The following is a 27,480-nucleotide window of genomic DNA, read 5'->3' as shown; positions in this document are numbered from 1 at the left end:
TTCTTGTACGTAGTGAAAAATGTATCATCTTCTTTATTTATTCATGAATTTCAAAAGACACCTTATTTTCTAAGAAAATTAGTAGTTCTTGTTGCTATGCATGTTACGATGGACGCTGTATGGTTGCTATGGACGCCACATTAGTTACTAAGGACGCTACACTGGTTACTAAGGACGCTACACTTGTTACTAAGGACGCCACACTGGTTACTAAGGACGCCACACTGGTTACTAAGGACGCCACACTGGTTACTAAGGACGCCACACTGGTTACTAAGGACGCTATACTAGTTACTACAAACGCCGTATGGTTTTTATGGACTAATTGATCTTCATCTTTTCATTTTCACCAAATCCGATTGCTTGATACAAATGTGTTACACTTTTGGGCGACAGTCAGTTAGTCCTGTGTCCTACTTTTCGGATAAATCATATAGTTGGCGGCTTGGATGTCGGTGTCGGTCGCGTCGGCGGCGGTGGCGGCGGTTCGACCATCGGAATGTGCGCCGGGGGCGGCCGACGCCGGAGGGATTAATTAATTTCCAGGGACGGCTCGTTAACATATGCCTGTCACGTGTCGGTTTTATTTGCGCTCCGGAAAATTGTTCATTTGCTAAAATTGGCCAGACGCTTTTTCCATTCATCCGACCATACGCATTTTCCAGCCGAGACCACGCATTTTCGTCCAACCACCCCCGCAAACGAAAACCCGTAAAAAGCGACCCAATCCCATCAAAGTGAATCCACCTTCCCTTGACGACGAACAAACAAAAAAAAACAAGTGCGTCCTTCCCGCATAATCAAGTGTCACATAATCGAATGATCCTCATCTTTTTTTTCCGCACCACATGAAATTAATGCTGTCCCATAAACACATCCATTTAATCTTTTGTTTTTATTTAACGAATCATGATTTTTCTAAAAAGAAATTTACTTTTTTGAAATTTTTTAACAATTCTCATGACTTTTACAACTTTTAAACTATAACGATTGCCACCATTGGATTATAGCCAATTTCTTTTTGTCCTCATTCAATAGACTTTGTTAAGTCAACAAAAGAGGGGAAAATCTTTTATATCAAGCGGCGAGATAGGAAATGCGAGACTCTCGAATACATAACAAAAAAAAATACATTTGAATGACAAAAGGTGATGGAGGAAGGCGAACCATAAAAATAACCAGGATGCGAATTTCGAGAGAGAAAAAAATCTGGAATGCGGATGAGACTCGCGGTTTAGAGATGAAGTGCACATTTTTGCGTGCAATTTAAATGGGAATACATTTGAAATTCAAATGCGATTTTCCGAAAAATAATGAAACGTCGATGCGATTACGCTTCATAGCAGAAGATCGTGTCTACCTCAAATATTTGTGAAATATTTGTGTTTCTTAAAACAAATTTTAACGAAATATTAAAATATATAAAGCATTATCAGTTTTGTTTTAACAATATTTATTATTGATAATTCAGCTTTGACATTTTCGCTAATACAATTGTATAGTTGACATTACACAGCTGTCAAATAAAAATGTAACATAACCTCAGCAGAAAACAAATGGTTACGAAACAAAATGGTAATGCTTCTTTTATGACGCGTTGAATATCAACACAGTTTGACACAATGTACACTCATAGTTTGAGAAACTCTGCTATTGTGCATAAACACAGCTGAATACCGAGTTTCAATTGATACACCTCAAGTATAATTAATTTCGTTAATTAATTAATGCAATCTCATTATGAAATTTCACTTACTAAATGCTTTTTTTCTTCAAACTTCTGCTTCAATTTTTAATTACTATATTATACTTCTGTGAACGGTGGCGACTTTCAGGCGTTTTTTGTCCAGCGGCGGATATATCCGCCCATATTTTTATAGAAAAAAAAATATCCACATAACTTTTTTTTTTTCATAAATATACGAAATAAATTGAAACGGACAGATGTTAACGATCATTTACAATTCTTACTCGGAAAAATGCGAACACATCGATTTTATTTATTACACGAGGATCGCTTTATTGGAAAGTAAAACAAAAGAGTTCGTAGTTCAAATTTCTCCGTTCGCCTTTTCATTTCTGTATGTCAATGTCAAATTAGCGTTCTGTGTGAACATGAATAGTTGACGTGGCTGCATGTACAAATAGCGTACAATTCTGTGCGATGAAAGTACACACAGAGGGAGAGAGAACAAAAAAAAAAAACATAACGAAACCGTGGAACGAAAATTACAGTTGTTGAACGACTGAAATATTTCCCGGAATCGGCGGGAAAATCGATCCCGTTTGAAATATTAAAAATTAAGTTTTCCCATTTGTCGACGCACGTGAAACTCTGTTTTGAAAATGTTTTTTTTTGCGCTAGTGATTTGCAATTGAAACTTCGGTTGTTTTTATGTACTGTAACAGCGTTTCTCAAACTGTGAAATGACAGCTGTCACTGTCACTTTAAATAAAATGAAAATGTCATAAATTGGCCGCCATTAACATTTATATCAGCTGTAACCATTGCACTCCATTTTGTATAAACAAAATGTGTATAGAACAAAAGATTTTTTGAAAACATTTGATGAAAAAAAAAATTGTCGGAGACCCAAAAGATAAACGTAAAGACCGCTTCGCTTTTTTTTTACCTATTTTTCATTCTTCTGTTTTTTTTTTTGGTGTCTGTGTTCACTTTGCAATCGATCACCCAGCATCATTTCCTCCAACGATCACTTGCGTATTTCGTAACATCACAAACGCACGACCGTGTCTCTTCTCTTCTTCGATTTTTTTTCTTTCTTCTCTCGATGTTCTCTCTATCCGTCACCCATCCCACCACTCCACCATCCTCGAGCCTGAACAGAGCAAAAAACAAATCGTTTATCTGCCTCTCCTCCCTTGGTGTCTATCAATTCGTCGTATAGGAAAGATAAAGAGAGAGAGAGAGGAGAATGGGGAGGAATACGAGTCGAGTTGTGGGATGAGGATTTGCAACAGATGAGAGAAAAGAGAGAAATTGACTCCACTCTGTTCAGTTCAAAGACCGTTCAATCTTCCACTAATACCAACCGAAACTGAGACAAACATTCGTATAAATAAAACTAGCAAATAGCCTGTATCTAACAATACTTAATCGTTTCTTATTTATCTTTTTTTCCAATAGATGGCGCCAAATTAAATTTTTCTTTTTTGTCTTGCAATAAAACAATTGTTAAGGTATTAAGATTACTTTCATAAAACAATTACTTATTGAATCAATAAGGAGACGAGATGTAAATTGGAGCATACAAATTGACTGGTAGGAATTTAATTATAGAGCACTACGATAATTAAAGTTTTTTTTTTGGTCCTTAATGAATTTATATCAGGCCGTAATTCAAGTTGAAAACAGAGACTGGTTTCGAGACTCTATCGTAATTACCGTGAAAAGAGAGAGCGTTTCGATTTTTTTTGTTGTTGTTCTGTTGTCTGCTTTTGCTTTGTTTTCCTTCGGTTGCTTTCAATTTGTGTCAGGTCCTGGTGCGCGAATTCGGATAATCGAATCTGTCGAAGAGGAGAGGAAGACATTCTCTGTATGTCTGTGAGTGAGTGTGTGAGAGAGAGAAAGAGAGAGGCAGATAGATGGAATGACAAGAACAGGGTCTTTCGGAGTGTCTGGGCCCTCTCTTTCAGTCATTTCATGCTTCGATTCGCCATCGTCCTTCATTAGACGAAATCGAGGAGGATCAGTTTCTTTTTCTTTCTTTTTTTTTTCACGAAGGGTGGCCATATGCCGTGGCATGCGTTTAGCAGAAAATTCGCAAGGACGATGATAAAGTTTTCTTGTTATTATGTGTGTTTTTTCTTTCCCCTCTGTTTTCTTCGATCTTTAACAAGTTTCTCTCCTCGAATATTACAATTATTTGACCTTAAACTGATTTGTTTCGTCCTTCAAATGAAACATTGTTTCCAACAAACTTCTCTCTTTTTTTTTATTATATTTAACTGTGTTTTGTTTTTTGCCCAATAATACAACTAAATACAGAACAAGAGATGTCGCTTCAAACGTTATTCTTATGTAAATTTATGCGCTGCCAGTTTATCTCATGTGCACATGATGTTTATGCATCTTTCGTCGGTTTCTTACTCCACTGTTATCATCTGATAAATTGAATGTAACCTCCTCGGGGCGATGCAAATTAAACTGTCAAAATGACAGATTGTTTTCCATACTATTTTTTAACGTCCCGCCCCCGCCAAATTGGATTCTCCAAACCTATTTATCATTAACATTTTTTTTTATTATTTCATCCCTTAAAATATTCATCTCATTTCTTAAACGCACCTTTCACGCACCAGCTTTATACTCTTAAATAATAATATAGTTAGTATTAACAATGAATTAAACGATTAATAATAAATTTAACAGTTTTGTCATCTGTCACATTAGATTCTTATTCATAATCGTTTTGACAGTTTTGTGTCAATTGCTATAATAGCTTCTTATTAATTGTCAATTTGACAGTTTTGTGTCAACCGTCACAATAGATTCTTATTAATTTTTACTTTGACAGTTTTGTGTCCATTTTTATAATAGTTTCTTATTAATTATCAATTTGACAGTTTTGTTTCAACCGTCACAATAGATTCTTATTAATTGTCACTTTGACAGTTTTGTGTCAATTTCTATAATAGCTTCTTATTAATTATCAATTTGACAGTTCTGTGTTAATCGTCACAATAGATTCTTATTAATTGTCACTTTGACAGTTTTATATCAATTGCTATAATAGCTTCTTATTAAATTGACATAAATTTGACAGTTGACACATAATAGCTTATTTAAGTTAAACAGAAGATGTGAGGAAAAATATATTTCTTGAGAAAGTTTTTGAAATGAAGAATAATAGTTTTCATTCGCGAAATGTGTGTACATTTTTTTTGTGTTTACTTTCTTTATTTCTTGTAATTGAATTGTTTGTATGTGCATCATTTGTTATTCGCTCGTTGATCCAATTTATTAAAGTTTTCGCAAAGAAGAAGAAAAGAAAGAAAAAAAAATGTTGCGGATGAAAAATGGTGGAAACTCTCGCGCGATTTTTCTCCAGCTTCTCCTTTGCTCGTTGTTCCCTCGCCTTGTTTTAGTTTTAAATTAGTTGAGATGTAGGCAATATGTTCACTACCGGTGTGATTTATACGGAGCAATATGCCCGGTTTTATGGAATTCGAAGAGAGTATGTGTGCATGTGTGCGTGTGTATTTCGAGGGATGAATAGAGGCGATTTACATAAATTTTATCACAGATGTTTCGAGGAGGTAGAGAGATAGATAGAGAGAGATTTATTGATTCAATAGCGTGTATGAACGGAATGTCTCCATATTCAAATCTCGTGCTTCTGCATCAAAAAGAATGGATGGAAAACAGGGAGGCTGAGCAAAGAAAAGGATGGAAGAACGATAAAGATAAAGGAAGGAAGGAAGGAAGAAAACAAGCGGACTCGACTCGAGCTATGAGCCTTTATTGGCAGCACTAACTTCCCATTCTAAATACGACATTTCCATTCCAATTCGCCGCGCATTTCAATCCTCTCCCTGCTTATCCTTCTCTCTATGTATACATCCCCTTCGAAGCGTCCTCTGACCATGTGTTTACTCTAGTTTTTCTTTTTATTATACATGATCCTATGCTAGCACTAAAACCCTGAAGGAAACGTGCATTGATTGAACACAGACACACATTTAATTAAACCCTGACATCTTTCGTCCTGTCGCCGCTATATTAAAAACAAAACAACAACAAAAGATTACTTTCGTTCGGTAACTCCTCTTTGGCGGCAAAGATAAATTAACCCCACCGACCGAGGAGATTGGTCGACATTAATCCTCGCGGTTTTCCGACCTCCACTTTTTTTTTTTTTTCTTATGCTTTGTTTCGCATCGTCCTAGTCCGGTGTGTGTAATTTATGTGCATTTGTTCACTCTGTACCCTCTTCTCTCTGGTTTCCAGGAAAACTCGTCCTTGATCCTTCCCTGGGTCATAGGATTCATCACTTTCATGGCTTTGGAAGCTGTCGCCATGGTCTACTCAAACGTCCTCAGAGATCACGTCAACAAGGTAACTTTTTTTTAATTAACTTCATTTCGTATTATAACAACAATAGATTTTCATGTATAGAGTTTCACTGGTTGAAATTTTTGCATTTTCATCTTTGACAGTTATAGTATTGCCTATTAATTAAACTGTATTTTTTGTTGGTTAAGCATTGTTATCAAACATATAACAATTCAATGTATAATAAACAATGACTAAACAATAAATGTCGCCATCATATATACGTCAATTGTCAAACGGAATGACATTTACGTCAAATCTGTACGTCATTCTACTGTCAAAATCAAATAAGTATATCGCATTTATTTGACAGTTATAGTATTAATAATACTGAATTGACAGTATTTATTGAATCATGTAAAACACTAAAAACTAAATATTTTCTTGGAGTATGCTATTATACTTGTTTTTAACGAGAGATGTCGCTTTTTTCATTAATTTTCGATCATTTACAAAACTTTTCAACTGTAGGATATCGTTTCTACAGTCGATCAATTAATAAACATACCCACGAAACACAAAAGATCAACAATGCTTTTACGTTTCTTATCCACTTCATTTCCTATTTATATCAAAAATAGATTTTCATGTCACAAGCTGGATGAAATTTATACTGTCAAATTTGTACGTCATTTTTACTGTCAAAAACAAATGTGTGTGTGTGTATCAGTTTGACATACACATTGTTTTTGACATTTTCATCTTTGTAGGTTATATTAATGACTATTAACTAAATTGAATTTTGTAGGACAAGCAATGCTATAACACATATAACAATCCAAATAATAAATAAACAATAAATGCAGCCATCGTATATCCTTCAATTGTCAAACGGAATGACATTTACGCTGTCAAATCTGTACGTCAAACTATAGTTTTTCAATATATGACAAGTATCATTGTCAAACTGCATCAATTTCTTATTTTACAGTTATTGTGTCATTTATGAATCTGTTAATTATATCATATTCTGTAGGTTAATTTCCATTTATATAAACAAAAAATATCGATGACATTCCTATTACCAATTAGAATGACATTTGTGCTGTCAAATCTGTACGTCAATCTACAATTGTGTGAAATTTGACAGTTATACTGTCAAAATCAAATACGTATATCGCATTTATTTGACAGTTACAGTATTAATAATAATAATTGTCAGTATTTATTAATTAAATTGCAATTTATATGCATAGTTTTACCTGAATCATCTAAAACACTAAAAACTAAATATTTTGTTGGAGTATGCTATTATACTTGTTTTTTAACGAGAGATGTTGCTTTTTTCATTAATTTTCGATCATTTACAAAACTTTCCAACTGTAGGATATCGCTTCTACAGTCGATCAATTAATAAACGTCCCCACGAAACACAAAAGATCAACGATGCTTTTACGTTTCTTATCCACTTGAATGGGACGATAACACACACAAAAAAAAATGTGTCCGGATTGAGATGTTTAGATAGACAAAAGGTTTAAAGTGCGGACGTTTTGTGTATCAATCATTGCAGAGAGCAAAACGATTTCGAAAGATTAATGAACCCGCACGTCTTCGCTATTTTTTTTTCTTTCTTCTCTTCCTACTTTTCTTTGAGATTTCTTCTTGTTCTCTTTTTTTGTCGGTCTGCGATCCTTTCAAGCTATCCCCGATATGAGCGAAGAGTTTTCTGTCCGACTTCACGTTTGTAGAGAGTGCCATGACCATTCCTCTCCAAGTTTCCCAGCAACTCACATTCCGCATACAGATTTCTTCTTCTTTTTTTTTATTATTATTATTACCGTCACTACCGTTGGTATTATTGGCTTTCCCATTTCCACTCGCACATAAAACTTTTCAACCTCAGGATGAGACTTCTCAAAGTAGAAATTATCTTTTCGATAGTGAACTCTTAAGAGCTACCTTCAAAGATATCAAAAAGTGTCGCTGTTGCAAAATTTATAAAAATTACAATTATTATATAATTATTTCAAAGATGTCGCTGTTTGTATTATTTCTTTTCCACTGAAAATGACCATAGGAAATTTAGTCTTTGAATACTTTCAAGGAAAATGAAAACACTTACTTTAATATTATTAAGAATGCAAAGGAAAGATGTCGCTGTTACATTTTTCTTTGTTGCAAAATTTAATTAACCCCATTTTTTTTTTTTTGGTTTTTAAAGATCTTTTCAAATTCAGACAAAATATAAAGGCCGACTAATGAAAAGAATTGTAATCTAATATCAATTATGTGGATTTATTTGTTTCTATGTATTTAAACTTGAATGTTTTCCAGTGCGTACTTGTATTGCTTTTTCACTTTAGTCCTTTCAAACGACTACTCTGGGGAATAATTCGCTCGTTTCGTTTCGAATACCCGTGGCGAAACCAAATATTCTCTCTACGTTTCGCTCAATTTCTAAAAGACATTTAATGTCCTTCTTTCTTGCTCTTTATTACACCGACTGACTATATTATTAAACGGATTACATCCACCGCATTGCATTTGCCTACGATTTCCATTATTTCCAATCAATACAGTTTCTGCAGTGTACATCGCAGTTCTTATGCTTACATATTAACAGAAGTTTTTTTTTAGAGCTACAATTATATACACTAATACTACTTCTTTAAAGTTATAACTACTTATACTTCATAACTTCACTATCATTTTTTTTTAGTAAATATACTTTCTTAGACAATAACCTCATAGTTTCTAGAGAAAATTATTAAATTATAGTCAAATTAACAGAGAAAACTGTCAATTTATTTTGACAGCCAAATAACTTGTCAGTAGTCAATTATCAAATTATCTAAATTTTCTGACAAGTAAAGTAAGATAAATGTAAATTTATTTTGACAACCAAGTAGTGTCAAATGTCATATGATTACTTTCATGAAATGAGTATACTTCATCAATACAATATGTATTCAGGAAATTGTAAATTTATTTTGACATCCAATTAACTTTTCAAATGTCAGTATCAAACGTCATATGATTACTTGCACTAAATGCGTTATTGTCATAAAAACAATATATTTTATACAAATTAATTATAAAAAATTTCAATCTATTTTGACATCAAATTAACTTGTCAATTGTCAATGTTAATTATCAAGTGTTGACTTGTCCGAAATAACTAAATTTAACTTGTCAATTGTCAGTGTCAAACTTGGACTAAATGCGTTATCATCATAAATACAATATATTTTCTTAATACTATTTACTATACTATTTATATAGAAATAGATTATAAAAATTGTCAATTTATTTTGACATCCAATTAACTTGTCAATTGTCAGTGTCAACTGTCAAATGATTACTTGCACGAAATATGTATACTTAATATATACAAAGCATAAAATTTACTAATGCTAATTACATACAAATTAATTAAGAAAATGATCAATTTATTTTAACATGACTTCTATTGTTTCCCATCAAACGTCATAAGATTACTTGAACTAAATGCGTTTTCGTCATAAATACAATATATTTTCTTAATACTATTTATTATACTATTTGTATACAAATTAATTATAAAAATTGTCAATATAGTTTGACATCAAATTAAGTTGTCAATTGTAAATTAAAATAAATGTAAATTTATTTTGACAACCAAATAACTTGTCAATTGTCAGTGTCAAATGTCAAACTTGCACTAAGTGCGTTACCATCATAAATACAATATATTTTCTTTACTATACTATTTATATACAAATTGATTATAAAAATTGTCAATTTATTTTGACATCCAATTAACTTGTCAATTGTCACTGTCAACTGTCAAATGATGCACGAAATACGTATACTTTATAAATACAAAGCATAAAATTTACTAATGCTAATTAGATACAAATTAATTAAGAAAATGATCAATTTATTTTGACGTAACTTCTATTGTTTCGCATCCATATTGATTTATTATTAATTAGTATTATTATCAACAGTAGCAATTGTTTTATCAGAAGCATCAATGATAACGATAATTAAACAACGGATTAACTATCCGTTAAAGTCAACATCAATTAACGCTCTATCTTTTCATATTATTATTATTTTTATCTCTATACATATAGAAATAATGTAGAATTCCGTGTTTTGACAAATTACCATTCACTCTTTTCACATAACTCGTTGACCTTTTTTTTATTTTGTATACAACTCCAACATACGCGATGCTCTTGAAATCAATCATGTGTATTTTTTCAGCTTCCCCTCTCTGAAACAAAAACAAAAAAAATAAATATACACATGCATTACGCGTATATTTCCTTTTTTGTTTTAACAAAAAATATAACAGAATTTCGCTTGTGTGAAGTTCATGTTTGCTTTAGAAACAAACGCATACAATAATTAAATTATTTATTTTTAATTGATTTTTTTTTGTAGTTTTTTCCACTCTGCTCATTCGATAAAACCCCTACATGAAACACAATCTCACATACAAGTTTTTTTTATATATATATTGTGAAAAGCAAAGTCAATATGTTTTGAAAAAAAATAGCAGAATCAGCGTTCGTTTCTAATTGGACATTTGGGATTTTGTTTTTTTATATAAAGACTTTTGTGGGTCACCAATTCATGTTACGGATTGCTTAACTAGCAATATTATAAAATTATTTGATATAATTGATGAAATAAATAAAAATACACAACATTTTTAAGTTTGATTTTTTCGATTAAGTTGCTTAACTTTTGTGAAATAAACTATGCGTTTGATTAAATTCATCAAACTAATAATGAGAATGTATAATTTAATTAAATTATAATTAGAACTGAACGTAATAACAGAAGTAGGAATTTCTCATAAAATTTAATTAAATCCCAGATTTTTTTTTTCTCCTTTCCTCCCTTAAAAATTCATTCGAATTTCATTAAAACTAATAACGCTGCTTTACAAATATTATCCCTTTGTTGGATTTGGAAGGTAATATATGAAAATAATATATATATATATATGTTTTTAAATTTTCAACATCAAACTAAATATCTTAGTAGGCGACGCGTGTAGAGGAAACAAGAAACACACCAAAAAAAAAAAACGTTTGTTTTAGGTTAGTTTCCGGAATACGTCACCGGCGAGGATTTGCGGTCACGTCGGATTTCGGTTTTGCGGCTTCCGGTTTTGCACGCACGCAATTGCACGTGGCGAACCCGGCGCATCCACCGCATCGTTAACGAATGTTTTCTCTCTCTCCCAATCTCTTCTACGTTTCCGGTTTAATTATCTCATACCACCCGATAATGTATGCATTTCGTAATGTTATCACACTCTTTTCTTTTGCAGCAGTTCGACGCCCTGTGCAAAGCGGAAGTGGCCTTCTTCATCTCGAGGACCATCATCAATGTGAGTGCATAAATCTTAGTTTGTTTACGCTACGTAAAGATGGCTTCAATTGTTCGAATACTTATCACTATGACAACCGTGTAATCATTTCCATTCACAAACCAATCTTTTTTTTTTGTATGAAGATGGCTTTCCCGGTTTCTATACTTATCGCCATGTCAACCGTATGCTTATTTCTTTTATTTCCATCGTCTCGTCCGTTCACGTATGACATTTCTTATATTTAGTTTTTTTTTTCAAAGAAATAACTTATTTTCGAGATTCAATTTCCAACGCATTAAACACACATTTATTAATGTTTTATTAAGGTTATATTATACTATACACTCGCCTAATTTACGCTTTGTGGACGAGCAACGGATATATCCGCCATATTTAGTACACATGAGACTTTGCATAACTATGGCAACGCAGTCATTAAATCTGAATTCTAAGCTAAGCACCATAAGCCTTGCGATTCGTAAAACTGTGCCAACTGTCAAATTGCAGATGAGCGTCATCTATCGTTTATTTTTCTTTCTATTCCATTAAAAGAACGGATGAACAAAGTATGGTAAATCAATAGAAATGAATTCCTCTCAAACAAATTGAGTTTATCTCTCTCTCTCTCTATCTCTCATGAGCGTCTTTTATTTTGAATTAATTACCATGACAACTCTGAAATTATACATTTTTATTTCCAGACTTCACTACTTTTGTTTTGTTTTCGTTTTCTTTCTGTCCTCTGGAAAACTTTCGGAATTGATAATTACTCATTTCTATTGTGGCGAAGCGAAGAAGAAAATGAAAAAAGAACTATATTTTTAATTAAGTAAGAAAATTAGTTGTTGAGAAGAATGTAATTAAAATTGTGCCAGTTGTTTAACGACTTTTGAAAGTTAATCAATATCTCTGGGAGGATAATAGTTTGATCCCTGTCTTAACTCTTAAACTAAATTAAACTTTATTAACTTATTATATACAAATCAACTCGCACAGTGCGGCTTCGATTAGTCCGGTTTGAAAATGTCCGAACAAATTAAATTACTAGAGACTATAAACATGAGAAAACAAATTGTGTTCAAAAAAAATAAGATTTTCAAGTAAGATTTATACAAAATACAATGAATTCAGGTTGAATCTGATGGAAATAAGTTTTGCTTCGCTCATTCATCATAAATGTACCATAAATATTGTTGTTTTTTTTGTTGTTGTTGTTGTAGGATAGGCAATAAATTTGAACCAATAATTACTTTGCGGCTTTATTTGCCGGGGGGATTAGGAAATCGACTTTAGCCACGCGGAAAATCCGATCGTTAATCATTTTTCATTACTGAACCCAGGCTTCACCGCGAAGAGGGAAAACATTCCTTGTTTTTTTTTTCTTCCTCTTATTTTTGTTTTCGTTTCCCTTGGAGATATCAACGAGAGTGGAGAAAATCTATCGTTAACTGTCAATTGTGACAGCTGACCTTCTCCCCGGGTGCGTCTCAATTTATCTTGTCGGATTTTATTACTTTGTAGATTTCATTTATATCTTTAGAAATTAAAATTTAAGAATTTCAATTGAATTTCATTGGAGATTTAAAGATGGATGGGAAAACTGTCAATTGTGACAGCTGTCTCATCAAGTGCGTCTTAATTTATCTTGTTAGGTAGTAAAATTGAGAGTTTATTTGGTTTTACTTTACAATCAGACAGATTGAAAGATATATTGAATTGTCAATTGTGACAGATCTGATGATTTTCTACATTAAAAGTTAAGAATTTTCAATAAAGTTTTATGCGTTAGTACTTTTCGAGATATCAGACAGTTGACAATTCTGTGACAGTTCTGAAGACTTTTTTTTACATTTTTTACAAATAGGTACACAATACTAAAATTAAGAAATTCCAATAAAGATTTATGCGTTAGTACTTTTCCAGATATCAGACAGAGTTGACAATTCTATTGAAATGTCAATTGTGACAGTTCTGATGATTTTTTTTACATTATTTGCAAATAAATACACAATACTAAAATTGAGTATTTCTAGTAAAGATTTATGCGTTATTTCTTTTCGAGATATCAGACAGAGTTGACAATTCTATTGAACTGTCAATTGTGACAGTTCTGAAGATTTTTTACATTATTTGCAAATAAATTGAAAATACTAAAATTGAGAATTTCTAGTAAAGATTTATGCGTTAGTACTTTTTGAGATATCAGACAGAGTTGACAATTCTATTGAACTGTCATTCATGACAGTTCTGAAGATTTTTTTTACATTATTTGCAAATAAATACAGAATACTAAAATTGAGAATTTCTATTAAAGACTTATTCGGATTTACTTTTCGAGATATCAGACAGAGTTTACAATTCTATTGAACTGTCAATTGTGACAGTTCTGAAGATTTTTTTTACATTATTTGCAAATAAATGCACAATACTAAAATTGAGAATTTCTAGTAAAGATTTAAGCGTTATTTCTTTTCGTGATATCAGATTTATACGTTATTATTTTTCGAGACATCAGACAGAGTTGACAATTCTGTTGAACTGTCAATTGTGACAGTTCTGAAGATTTTTTTACATTTTTACAAATAGATACACAATACTAAAATTAAGAAATTTCAATAAAGATTTATGCGTTATTACTTTTCGAGATATAAGACAAAATTGACAATTCTATTAAACTGTCAATTGTTACAGTTCTGAATTTTTTTTTACATTTTTTGCAAATAAATACACAATACTAAAATTGAGAATTTCTAGTAAAGATTTATGCGTTTCTTCTTTTCGATATATCAGACAGAGTGGAATTTCTATCGAAATGTCAAATGTGACAGCGATTTTCTACATCATTTGCCAAATAATAAAATTCTAATTGGATTATTTACTTTATGTAACCCGATTAAAGATTTATGAAGTCGTTACTCCTCCGACTGACAACGAAAACACATTTTCGTTATGCGTTGAAATAAAAATCGTGCATTTCGGTCCCTTTTAGATGAACACCTTTACGTAAGGGCGGAAGATGGAGAGGGTGTGGAGACCATTATATTTTTTTTTTCGGTTGTTTTATTGTAATACACCTTTTCTGGTTTCCGCTACATCTCGCACCCTCGTTTAGAGTTATGCTTCGTAGAGGAAGAGAGATTTTTCCGGTTATTTTTTTTTTTTTTTTGTAAAAAAAGGGCGCACGCCCTTTGAGCAGTTTATTATTGTTATGGGTTATTTTCGGTGCGCTCGGATGCGGCCGGACGTAAAACGCGACCGCCCTTTCTGTTTGTTTCCTACATATTTCGGGTGAAAAATAAAAATACATAAATGGGTTGAAGGGTGGCTCCATCTAAATGTTTATGTTTCCCTTAAAAGGGTTCACAAGAGGTATTACGGATTTCGCCCAAAAAAAAACGGATTAGTATGTAAATTATATTAACATAAAAACGATTTGCACGAATAATGGTGCATCCGCACCATAAATTTCAGTGCTACCAACTGTCATTAATCAACAAAGGATCTAATGTAATTAGTAGATACTTTAATGTCACATTTTGCACATAGTGTGGACATAACATATTAAGTTTGATAGAAGACATAAATGTCAGTTGTACCAACAGTTATTGATTGTCATTATATCTAATGTCACTAGTAGATAAAATTGTACAATGTGATAGCAGTTGGTACTTCTGATGCATTTACGTCATATGCAAGAATGGACACATAAATGTCAGTTAATTAACAAAGAATGTAATGTTGGTAGACCTGTCACATTGATGTGTGGATCCAACATAACAAAATTTAACATCACTATTTCATTGCATTTCTATATGCAATTATACCTAAATTCGATTTGATGCCCCAAAAAAATGATTAGTTTCATTTATCGCTCGTTAATTACTAATCAACAATGGAAATAAAAGCGACTGCATATAACAATTACTTGATTTTCTATATATAATAATAACATTTTCAGTTCAAATTTTTAATATTTTATATTTTTTTATAAAGAATGTCCATAGTTTAAAGTAGTAAATTTTGTTTAAATTTTATTTTAATAATAAAATAAACAATGTAGTAATATTGTGAGAATGTTTGGGTCGTTCTCGAAACTATTAAAAAAGTATAATTGAAACGTGCACTCCTCATATTTATCCACTTTAATGCCTCCCCAGTGCGCGCACACAATATTTTATTTAATTATTTTTTGCCCGCATCCTACACAAATTTCCCTCCCTTTTTGCATGTCCAGAGGTCCGAATCACGTCGTTTTTAATATAATTCAGCGGAGAGTCTCGGTGCGGAATTAAAAAGCGAATGTGTGTGTGTGGGTGTGCTGTACGTCATTAACTTTAAACTTTGCATACGAATGAAAAACCTGGGACAGAAAATTAATTAAAAAATATATAAAATCAATTAGCAATCAATTTGACGTTTCTTAATTTTTGGTTATGGGTAATTGATATGAATTCACGTTTATGAATTAAAGTTGTAGATAATTGACCATTGACGTTTATGATTTGAAGTTGTAGAAAATTGACATTTGATGTTCATGAATTGAGGTAATGAGCAATTGATATGAATTGACATTTATGTATTGAAGTTGTAGACAATTGATATGAATTGACATTTGACGTTTATGAATTGAGGATATAGGTAATTGATAGGAATTGACATTTATGTATTGAAGTTGTAGACAATTGATATGAATTGACATTTGACTTTTATGAATTGAGGTTATGGGCAATTGATAGGAATTCACAGTTGACGTTCATGAATTGAGCTTACGGGCAATTGATATGAATTGACATTTGACGTTTATGAATTGAGGTTATTTGTAATTGATAGGCATCAAAGAAACGGTTTAGAGTTAAGTTTTTTTTTATATATTCGTGTATTCAAAAGAATAAAGTTTATGTTTCTTTTGGATCGTTATTTTCTTTGAGATATTTTTGTTTAAAATTCTCCAGGGCTTTCAAAAATGAAACTCAATAAAAGAAAATTCGTATATGAATTACAAGTGAAATACGCCATCTGTCCAAGACGATTGCTATCAAGGTTATCGGTAATTGATAGGAATTGACATTTAATTGATTTAAAAGTTAATTGATATAAAAGTTGAAAAGTCTTCAACTTAAAAACAAACGAAAGTTTAAATTAATAATTTATTAATTTGCAGTTATTTTCTTTGAGCTTTTCTAGGTTAAAATTCTCCGATTCAGAAATTTACATCTGTCAAAGGCGATCACTATCAACTTGACGTTTATGAATTGAGGTAATTGACGTGAATTGACGATTGACGTTTATGGGTAATTGACATAAAAGTTGAAAAGTCTTTAAGTTAAATGCAAACAAACAAAAAATTAAATTAGTAATGTATTAATTTTCAGTTATTTTCTTTGAGCTTTTCTAGGTTAAAATTCTCCGTTTCAGAAATATATTTAAAAAATAATAAAATCAATTAAAGAAAAACTTGTATATGAACGTCCAGTTAAATACGCCATCTGTCAAAGGCGACTGCTATCAACTTGACATTTGACGTTTATGAATTGAGGTTATGGGTAATTGATATGAATTGACATTTGACGTTTATGGGTAATTGATATAAAAGTTGAAAAGTCTTTTAGTTAAAAGCAAACAAAAGTTTAAATTAATAATTTATTAATTTTCAGTTATTTTCTTTGAGCTTTTCTAGGTTAAAATTCTTCGGTTCTGAAATATATTTAAAAAAAAATCAATTAAAAAAAAACTTGTATATGAACGTCCAGTTAAATACGCCATCTGTCAAAGGCGACTGCTATCAATTTGACATTTGACGTTTATGAATTGTGGTTACGAATGATGCATAATCGGTTGGATTACGTTCCTTTGCTTCGGTCGTTATATTCTTTATGGCTTGCTTTTTTTTTGTGACTGAATGTGTGTGCTTGCAATGGGGCAATATGAGAAAACCCTAAATTTATAATTCATAAATTATCCCTGGAGGGTTGCCATCGGCGCAACTCCCACCGATGTCTGCTCGTAAGATAAGGTGGACGAGGTGAGGTGGAGGTCGTAAAGTAATGTCGGGAAGGCTTATGGGCCGGGCTAAACATACAAACACAAATCCTCGTCGGCAATCTGGGTATATATACTTTCATGTATCGGCGAGGAAATATGATTGTATTACGCCGTAAAGATAGAATGGAAGCAATTGGCCCCAATCCCACCGGCTTTGAAGCCGGAGGCTACACACACGTCTTCTTATATACCAACCACTTCATTTTCGAGCTCGATTTATGCAGACAATTCTCATTTTTGCTTATCGTCCATCAACGCCTACCGGGATTACGGTTCAAATTATGGGTTTCCATCGTAATCTATAAAGTATCGGACGTTTATTGAAAATATCTATGCCAATAGCCAATAAATATTTTTTTTAGTCTGATAAGTTTTCATATTTCAATATTTCGCACTATTTGAAACCGGACTAATTGAGTCAATCAGCAAAGTAATTATAAACTTTTGTAATATTCATATTTAAATATTATATAATAAAATACTTTTGTTTGTTTTCAACTTGAAAACTTTTCCACTCTAATAATCCCGCAATATGTTTACATTCGAAATTACTTGTTAATTTCACGAAAAACTAATTAAAGTTTACATCAAATATTTGTTTTATTCTTTAGAACATAGCTTGTTCAACTACATTAATTTCGTCTGTAGACTTTTCAATGTATTAGGTAATAATACTAACACTATTTTTTACATTTTCATACCTAATTTTACATACAAAAAAATTGTGCAATATAATATTATGTAATATGAAAACGTTATTAAATATATAAAATAAAATTTAATCATACATCATCATCATTTATTTATAAAATTTAAATAATACATAATATAGGGTGTGATACAAAAAAATGCAGGCTGTTATGGGCTTTAGCCTCTTTCAGCCTCTTAATAACAGAAAGTTTTACAAAGAAAAAAAAAAACATCAACAATAATAATAAAAAAACAAACAAATAATAAGAACACAAATAACTATTAGTAACAATCACTTCACTGCACAAAAAATGAATGTTTTACATCAATGAGGGGGAGTGTTTTTTAAAGTCTAGGAGAAGTTGCATTAATGTGGGGTCGTTGCAGTTAGCGTAGGACGCCAGCACGGCAGGGGGGTGAGGGATTTTTTCCTTTGGGACTTTGGAGAATGTTGGGTTATTTAATCATGTAAAAGAATATGAAATTTATGATTTTTTTAACAGAAAAAAAAATAAGTTAATGGACAATTTCTAACGAAATATAACACCAAGTTATTAAATGTAAAGTATGCAAATAATAAGCAATTTAGTTAATCAAATTGTCGTATTACTGCCAACATAAATTTTAGTTCCATTTTTTTGCACACATCATGAAATTACGCGGAGTTCTGAAACGTTTCCGTTTCGTTGAAAAATCCTTAAATAATGGTAATCATATTTTCGTTTAGGCAATTGAACTCTGGTTCTTATAATCATTCACCCTCCAGTTTCTTTTTCTTACTGCTTCATCTTCCTCTTTTTTTTTCTTATGATTATTTTTTACGATCCTATTTCCACCACCTATTGGATGCTTATTGACTTTTATTTGACGTTTTTTTTTGTCTGAGTTTCGAACTCATCAGCTTCAGATGAGATTTTGCAACACAGGCAACCTTTTATCATTTTAGTAAATTTTTCTTCTTTTCTCCGTCAATTTTGTTAGTTTTCTTTAAAATTTAGACAACCAATTTATCATATTAATACCAACTTTAATTTTAGTTCCATTTCTTGTCCGCATCATCAAATTACGTGTTCCGTAACATCTCCGTTTTGTTGAAAATCGTTAAATAATGGTAATCATATTTTCGTTTAGGCAATTGAACTCTGATTCTTATAATAATTCACCCTGCAGTTTCTTTTTCTTACAGCTTTATTTTCCGCCACATATTGGATGCTTATTGACTTTTATTTGACGTTTTTTTTATCTAAATCCCGACAATCATAATTACGACTGTATCAAAATCCCGACAATCATAATTCTGATTGTATCGAAATTCCGACTTTATCAAAATCCCGACTATAATAAAATCCCGACTGTATTGAAATCTCGACAAACCTAATTCTGACTGTATCAAAATCCCGACTATAATAAAATCCCGATTGTATCGAAATCCCGACAAACCTAATTCTGACTGTATCACAATAACAATAACATTTTAAAATTATTCCCGAGCGTAGTGACTTTTAAATTGTTATTAATAATAAATAATAACAATTAATAATCTAATTGTATTTGAGATTATTTCATAATGTTAAGGTTTATTATGAATAATTCAACAAAATCAAATAAATTAACAATAATTTATTGTTATTAATAATAAAAGTGTAACACAAGCACTTTTCGATATAGTCGGGATTTTGATATAGCCGGGATTATGTTTGTCGGGATTATTGTTGTCGAGATTCTGATACAGTCGGGATTATGGTTGTCAAGATTTTGATATAGTCGGGATTTCGATACAGTCGGGATTATGTTTGTCGGGATTTCAATAGACGATCTTTTGGTTGTCGGGCTTACGATATAGACCCTTCCGTAACATCTCCGTTACGTTTAAATTCCTTAAATAATGGTAATAATATTTACGTCTACTTTTTTTTCTTCTTTCTTATTTATCTTCCTCGTCTTTTTCATTTTAGTCTGTTAATAAATTGCATCAATTTTTCCAGTTCATTTCACGTGCTGATATACTTCACTCCACTCTCACTAGAGTTTGCGATACACACGACGTCCCGCATGCAACGCTTTCAGGCATGAATACGAATATTATGATTACATTTTTCATCCGCCCCAGTTCTTTTTTAGTCTTTGGGTCGCGTTTACCTTTATGGAAGAAGATCCATGGGTTACGAAATTGTTCCGACTACTGAAGCATTGCATTGTTCGCGTGTCTTCCTCCTGTATATTTCCATTTTCGATTCATCCTTTGAGTTGCATTCGTATGCATCTGATATAACAACGCCAGCCAAACTGAGAGCTGGAAGCACACTACTTCATATCATGTTTTTTTTTTATTGCTTGTCTCGTGGGTGCGTTGCGTTTGAAACGCAAATAGTCCTCGTTTTTTTTTTCTTCGTATACTTGTTCCAATAACGACTACGACAGACGCAAATCCTATTCCCGCTTCGCTGCTCTCAAGGATAATTCAATGTATATAAGAGGAAGATGCTTGTGTACACACATACACACACTCTCAAGTGCAGCGTGCATTTCGCAAACGACACGTGTCACAAAATCCTTTTTACCGATCTACGACAATCCATGGTTTCAATTGCAATACCTGTAGTATACAAACATGTGAGGGGAAAATAAAATCTGTCTATTGTGAAATCATATTGAAATTGAAGACATTTCATCACACCATACAATATTTGCTACAGTAGCATACATATAAATTAACTGAGATATATACAAAAATACCTCGAATAGTACAGGTAACAGGTTCAACACTATTTGAAACCGCACTATTGGAAGACTTTAAAATCGCACAAAAAGGCAATTGACAGAGGGCATAAAAGATTATTTTGCATTTTGGAAATTTTCAAACTGTACTATAGTGAATCCGCACTGATCAAAATCTACTAATTTCATTGTTTTAGGTTAGGTTAAAATTAGGTTACGTAACTTACTTACAACATGTAATAAACATGATTGGAAATGGAAAGTACATATGTTTTACTCATACAAATTGACAAGTTAAATGACATATGTCATTTGTCACTTAGAAATCAGCCATCTTTAATTCGAAAAGATTATTTTACATTTTTCTGAATTATAATGTAATTAGTTTTGAAATTTTCAAACTGTATTATGTACTATGCATCCGCACTGATCAAAATCTACTAATTTCATTGTTTTAGGTTAGGTTAAAAATTAGGTTACGTAACTTACTTACAACATGTAATAAACATGATTGGAAATGGAAAGCAAATATGTGTTACACATACAAATTGACAAGTTAAATGACATATGTCAATTGTCACTTAGAAATCAGCCATCTTTAATTCGATTTGTTTGGAAGAAGAAAAAAAAACAAAATATAAATATGCTTAGCATTACATTTCGATTAATTAGTCATTAAGTAAAATGTAATAATTATAGTTGGTCATGTAAACTAATCTCATTTTCCCCACATACAAATTAACCTGTCAATATGACAAATGTCACATAGATGTCAGAAATCTTTAATTTATTATGTGACATTTGATTTCTATAGGAAAACAAAATATAATGGCCGTCATAAACGATAATTCGGTGCTTAAAACAATTGAAACTTTTATTAATTTACGCTTACGACGTTCACCTGTTGCTTTTCCATCCGATCGATTCGATGACTTTCGAGTGACTGTAATATTTTGTCTTTCTTTCTTTTCTTGAAAGGTTTTGGCGATCGGTGGAGTGATGAGGTATTGCAACATGCTGCGTGCTGGAATCACGTGGAAGGGCCCAGAGGTGATAGAGCTATGATCACGAGGGCCGAGCGCGGCGATTCGAGGACACGGCCGTCGTCGATCCGAACACGCCGTCCCATCCGGCTACTACGGTCGATGTCGAGTTGCAAGGGACGACAACGATGATGATGACGAGGAGGAGGATGAGGATGACGAAGACTGCTCCCTCCTTGTGGTCGCCCCATCCTCGGCCTCGCTGGCCACCACCACTAGAACTTCCACCTGCAGCACGTACTCCGACTCGGACAATTCCGAAGAGTTTGTCTGACGTTGCCGCAAAGGGTGAGTTTGCTGCGAGACACAAAACACCACAACACGACGGCAGCCACCTAATAAGTTGCAAAACAAAAACAATTTAAGTTAGCTCTAATCACAACTTTTACCTAACCTGATCCACCTTAAGTCTTACCCATAACCTAACCGAACAAATAGTCTTACTAAATTTAATTAATTAAACATAGCCTCACCTATCCTAACCTACCTTTCGCCTTAAGTAAACTAAAGTTATTTATCCTAACCTCGCTTAACCTAACTTAAATTGCACACTCTTATTATGCAATTTATGGGGGGACACGCGATGAAGCTGATTTCAGTGGAAATGGCAATTTAATATTGCGTTTGTGTCAGTTACGTGAGGAAAATGCGCGAATAGAGCTGTGCGTATGTGTGTGTATGCGAAAATAGAGAGGAAAAGAGAAAAAAAAACTGGAAAATGTGAGCGGAAAATTGATGACGACACTTTTCTCCGCGAATATTTTCCAAGGGCTTTTCTGTCTCGCAGCAGCAGCAGTCTGAATTTTCGCACGTGCGAAAAGCAGAGAAGGAAATTAAAAGTAAAAATATCAAAAGAATTGTTACGCAACTATAAAACGTTTGTATTTATGGATAGGAGAATCGTATATATATATTTATATTATTGATAATCAGAGTTAAGTTAATAATAATAAATAATAATAATAATAATATAAATATGTAAATGCCCGAGAACTTTCATGAATGTTTCAACTATTATTAATTTGGTGACGTTCTATTATTATTATGATCTGTGTGCCAAAAGCGATGGAAGAACGAAAGAGATTGTTGAATCGAAATGATCACATCGGATTTAAAAAAAAAGAAAGAAATAATCAGACATCTTTTGTTGTTCTAAGGCTTTCGAAACCAAAACTTTCTACTAAATAATATTAAGTGTAATTGTGTAACGTTAACATTAACATCAAAAAAAACAAAAAAACAAATCTAATAATATTACGAATAAATGTTAAGCGACATAAAAGAAAAAAAAAAGATATATTTGTAGTGTCTGTGATGATGTTGTACATAAGCAAACAAAATATTCAATGTTATATAATTAAGAATTTTTGTTTTAGCTTCTTCTGTTTCTTATAAGTAATCTTTGTAATTAATCAATATTAAAAAAAGAAAGAAAAAAATAACATGTACATATTATAAATACATAATGAATGATGTAACAAGAACAATACGTAATTGATGATCTGTGTACTGTGAATATAAATGAAACGAAACCGTGTTATTATATAATTATTATATTTATTTTCATGTCAGTTGTAATAAACTGTATTATTATTATTATAATTATTATCATTCGTGTTCCTTCCCCGCCTTTATCCTAAACTACAATTTACTAATTGTATTATTTAAATTTAGTTTTTTTTTTGTCATACGTGTTATTCTTATATGAATAAACTCATTTTCGTGCGTGTAACTTTTCAGGTAAGTGAATGTATGCGTTTCGCTGTAATTAAAATAGCATTAAGCGACACGAAATGTTTGCTTCTGCTGCTGTTGCGCAGTTACCGTTCGATAATAGCAACGAAAACAAAACAACGTCAGAAATAAAAGAATAAAAATAAATGAAAATGTAAATATGGATGCTGATGGATGCACATCGATTCTCTCGGAACGTCAAGAAGGAGAAGATGAATGAATTATTGTTATTTCCGATCCCTTTCCTTTTCGTGGGTGGCATTAAGGAGAAGGAGAAAGTCCATGAATATAAAGGAGTTCTGTGTCAGAGGCGGCGGCGACAACGACCGTTTATTATGTATTTATTATTTTTCGGGCGTCATTTTTCACGTTGACTTTGTTTTATGGATCCCCGTTTTCAGAAGAAAGTAACTTTCCATCGAGTCGAAATTGAACTCGTGGTTTCAGAAAAAAATGATTATTACAAGTTTCTAATTACGTTAATTAGATTTTAAAATTATAATTTGTGACATTTATAGATGAACTGTCAAATTTGACAAATGATATTATTATATAAGTTATATATATTTTGTTAATATTTTTTCAAAATGTTGAAATTAAATGTTATTTTTTAACTGAAATGTATGAGTTACCAAATCGATATATAACAAACAAAAAAATGTTGTGCGTCATCTCAATTTCTTAGATTTTCCTAGTTTTTCGTCGATCGGAGAAATGCGTGATTGGGCACGTTCGAGGGTCGCGCCAAATAAGTTTCATTTTCGTCGTCAAAAATCAACCTGCAGAAGTTTCTCGAGCCAGGCAGGCAGGCAGGCACGACCCTTCTTCTTTAAGGGGGGAATTCCCCGATGACCCGAGTCCCATCCTTTTAGTAGAAAGAAGAAGCAGCAGTAGCAGCAGGAACTGGTTGTAAGATCGAGCAGATGGAAAGGATCCATTTAGGCGTTAATAAGTTGAAGGTGGAAATAACCGAATGTGTGTGTGTGTGTGTTGGGTGGAGGAAACACGATAAGCGGATGGACAAGAAGGAGCAGAATGCTCGTGCGCGCGCGCTCTTCCTTTCGATTTGGCAAATTGAAAGGCGCACTCTTTTTCCGCTCGAAGTGGATGAATGCGGATTAACGAGGAAAAGTGTCCGGGGCACGACTACTCCACTCCTCCACTGACAACGCGCAACCGAATTAGTTGCGCGTTTATAAAAATAACACATTGGCTACTGGAAACGGAAATTGGGAGGAAAAAGAAACCGTTTCCGGACCAGATTCGAACTGTAACGAGCTCCGAGCACCATCGTCGAACGATGAAGATTGGATGGGGAAAAAAGAAGAGGAAACAAACAGCTGTTACCAGATGGAATGGAAGGAAGTCGTTAACTGCTAATTGATGTCTAAATCGATGAAACGTCGAAGCTCCATCTATGAAATTACTTTCCAGTAACTTATCTATAAACAGTTTCCATGGAAACACATACATATAAACAATATCTTAGCTATTTCTTAAATGTTGCGTCCATGTAACGTAAGACACAAATATTTGACAGGTGTCATTTTATTTGAATTAATTGGCAGAAGAACTCTTGTTTTCATGTAGAAATTTTTATTCATTAGTTTAACGATTTGTTAATCAGAAATTGATTATAATTGGAAGAAGACATTCAGTGAGCACCAAGTGTAAAGCGTCGTTTCCTGGTGAATCGCGGTCGGCCTTAGAGATGGAGGCAGCATCTGTGCTAGAAGATTCTTCACATGCACTCCGGATGGAACGGATGAAGGTAGTTTCCGGCGACGCAGCCACGAGCTGCCCTCCCTAATTTGATGCACCTTCCCACCACCCTCTTAACGACCTGATATTCCATGTGACACACAGAGGATCCGACAGTTTCATCCGTTTCTCCAGCCTCCTTACAACAAGAACAACAACAAAAACAAACGAATAATCAAAATTGAATAAACAAATTTTAAAACAAATAGACGTTACCGTGACAGCGTTTGTTTTGACGACGACAGGACTGTCATCGTCGATGAGGATTTCACGACCCATCACCGCCGCCACCACCACCACAAGAAGGAACATCAACACTATGAACGACGAACTTCTACACATTTTGAGATTATGTTTGCGTCTACCTCCGAAAACGCTTCCATCTTATATATACTCACGAAACCCCAGCAAAACATCCCCCATTCCCAGCAAACAACGAAGAAAACGGAAATTACTTAATATCTCGATAATTGATTCGAGATGGAAACCCAACAAGAAGAATAACAGGAGGGTTTCTTGAGCATCGATATTTCTTTTTATTAGTTTATTCTTTTAATTTTTGAGATTTCATTAATAAATTTTTCATTTCTTCCTTAATTATTCCCGTTTAAATAATGATTCTCATTGTTTATTCATCATTTTTCATTTCAATTTAGGAGTAAAGAGAGAGAATTGTTGACTATATTGAAAACGTACACAAGTTCGAAAATCCAAAAAAAAAAATAATTAAAAAATTAACGAATTATTAAAGAGAATTAAAGAGTTATTAAAAAATTTTAAGTGGAGAGAATAGGTCTGGAGACCAAGAGACACACGATTTTCCACTAAGAATATACTAATTGTATAAGATTGAATAACTGATGAATTGGATGGATTTTTAGTATAAAATTTAATTTTAATCCCACAGATAAACCAGCGTATGGCAAATCTAGTGGATCAAAACGAGATCCGTAGCATATTCTGTATGGAACAGGTGCAACCTCGTGAAGGTTATATGCGAAACGGTCTTGAATCAATTCAGAGGCTATGTTTTGCGCTTGAACTGAAACCTGGCTATCATCTTCGAAAGAAGATCATATACCTTTTGCACCTGGGGATGCGGCCACGTGGAAGCCGCTACTCTCATTCACAGCAAATGAGAGCAAACGCGCGACCGCACACCCGGGAGGAATCAAAAAGAAAATAGGAAAAGTTTAGGATAAAGAAGGAAATGCTATGATCTAGGTACCTGAAACAGAAGAACACAAAGAAATGACACACACCCGACACAAAACATGAACGAAATATACATTTACACAATCTATAAGATCGTATTAAAAAATACGATACACATTTATAATTACAATAAAAATAAAATTGCATTGCACATTGAACATCATTATAATATTTAACAGGAGAGGAATAAATGGAACGTCCATTTTCTCTCTCATCTTTTTTATTTTTTAATTCTTTTATTTTCTATATTTTTTTTTATTATTGTTATTAAACCATATTTATTTTTCATTCTTTTGTTTTATATATATGTTTATTTTTTTTTATTATTAATCCATATTTTTTTAAATATTTTTTTTATGTATCTATTTGTTTATACATAATATTTTTATATAATATGGTTTTCCTATTACTTTTTATTTTATTTTTTCTATATTATGAATGTGTAATATGCAATGCATTACAATATAATCAAGCGCTTTTAGCTATCCAGCATTGTGACTACTCTATAGGCTTTGAGTAATCGCCGAAAGCTTTACAAATTAGAAATATATAAATTACGACCCATTCAATTCCTCATGTGCGAATTGGGGGTATAGGGATATAGGGAAAGGATAAGGGTAAATGCGAACCGGAGACTCGGCGGTTCTAGGAAAGGATGGAGAGTCCTCGGATAGGTTATTATGAGTTGTTAGTAAGAGTGAGTGAGGTGTTAACTTAAAAATAAAGAGGAATATAGGCAAAATGGGCGTATTACAAATGCAACTTAATCTAACCTAACGAAAAAGAGAACTAACATCTATAACAAATTGCACTTTACTATATTAATTAGTTCTCTAACAATTATATTATCATAACTGCCTAATTGGACATTTAGGATAATCAATTGC

The 27,480-nt window shown here is 32.5% G+C and overlaps 2 protein-coding genes across 3 annotated transcripts; one reads left to right on the top strand and one right to left on the bottom strand.

Annotated features, from left to right (window-relative positions):
- Positions 1-5,971: 5,971 nt before the first annotated feature.
- Positions 5,972-23,178, top strand: LOC108567782 (the record flags this gene model as incomplete). Its single annotated transcript, XM_017928451.1, has 3 exons — positions 5,972-6,079; positions 11,349-11,408; positions 21,819-23,178. Coding segments are annotated over 3 exons (255 nt in total), but the record flags the coding sequence as incomplete, so codon positions are not given.
- A 2,013-nt stretch (positions 23,179-25,191) lies between these two features.
- On the bottom strand, positions 25,192-25,732 carry LOC108567796. 2 transcript variants are annotated; one of them, XM_017928474.1, is made up of 2 exons: positions 25,595-25,732; positions 25,192-25,517 (listed from the first exon to the last, which is right to left on the bottom strand). In XM_017928474.1, the coding sequence occupies exons 1-2, from the start codon at positions 25,718-25,720 to the stop codon at positions 25,359-25,361; spliced, it is 285 nt and encodes a 94-aa protein (XP_017783963.1). In that variant the 5' UTR covers positions 25,721-25,732; the 3' UTR covers positions 25,192-25,358. The 2 variants fall into 2 exon arrangements, with proteins under 2 accessions (XP_017783963.1, XP_017783973.1); XM_017928484.1 differs by having other exon boundaries at positions 25,192-25,514.
- Between the last annotated feature and the right edge of the window lie 1,748 nt (positions 25,733-27,480).

Source organism: Nicrophorus vespilloides, unplaced genomic scaffold (assembly GCF_001412225.1).
Source record: "Nicrophorus vespilloides isolate i.1.1-1 unplaced genomic scaffold, Nicve_v1.0, whole genome shotgun sequence".
NCBI classification, from domain to species: Eukaryota; Metazoa; Arthropoda; class Insecta; order Coleoptera; family Silphidae; genus Nicrophorus; species Nicrophorus vespilloides.
The sequence above is the reverse complement of the archived record's forward strand: the minus strand, read 5'-3'. Positions and strand labels throughout refer to the sequence as shown.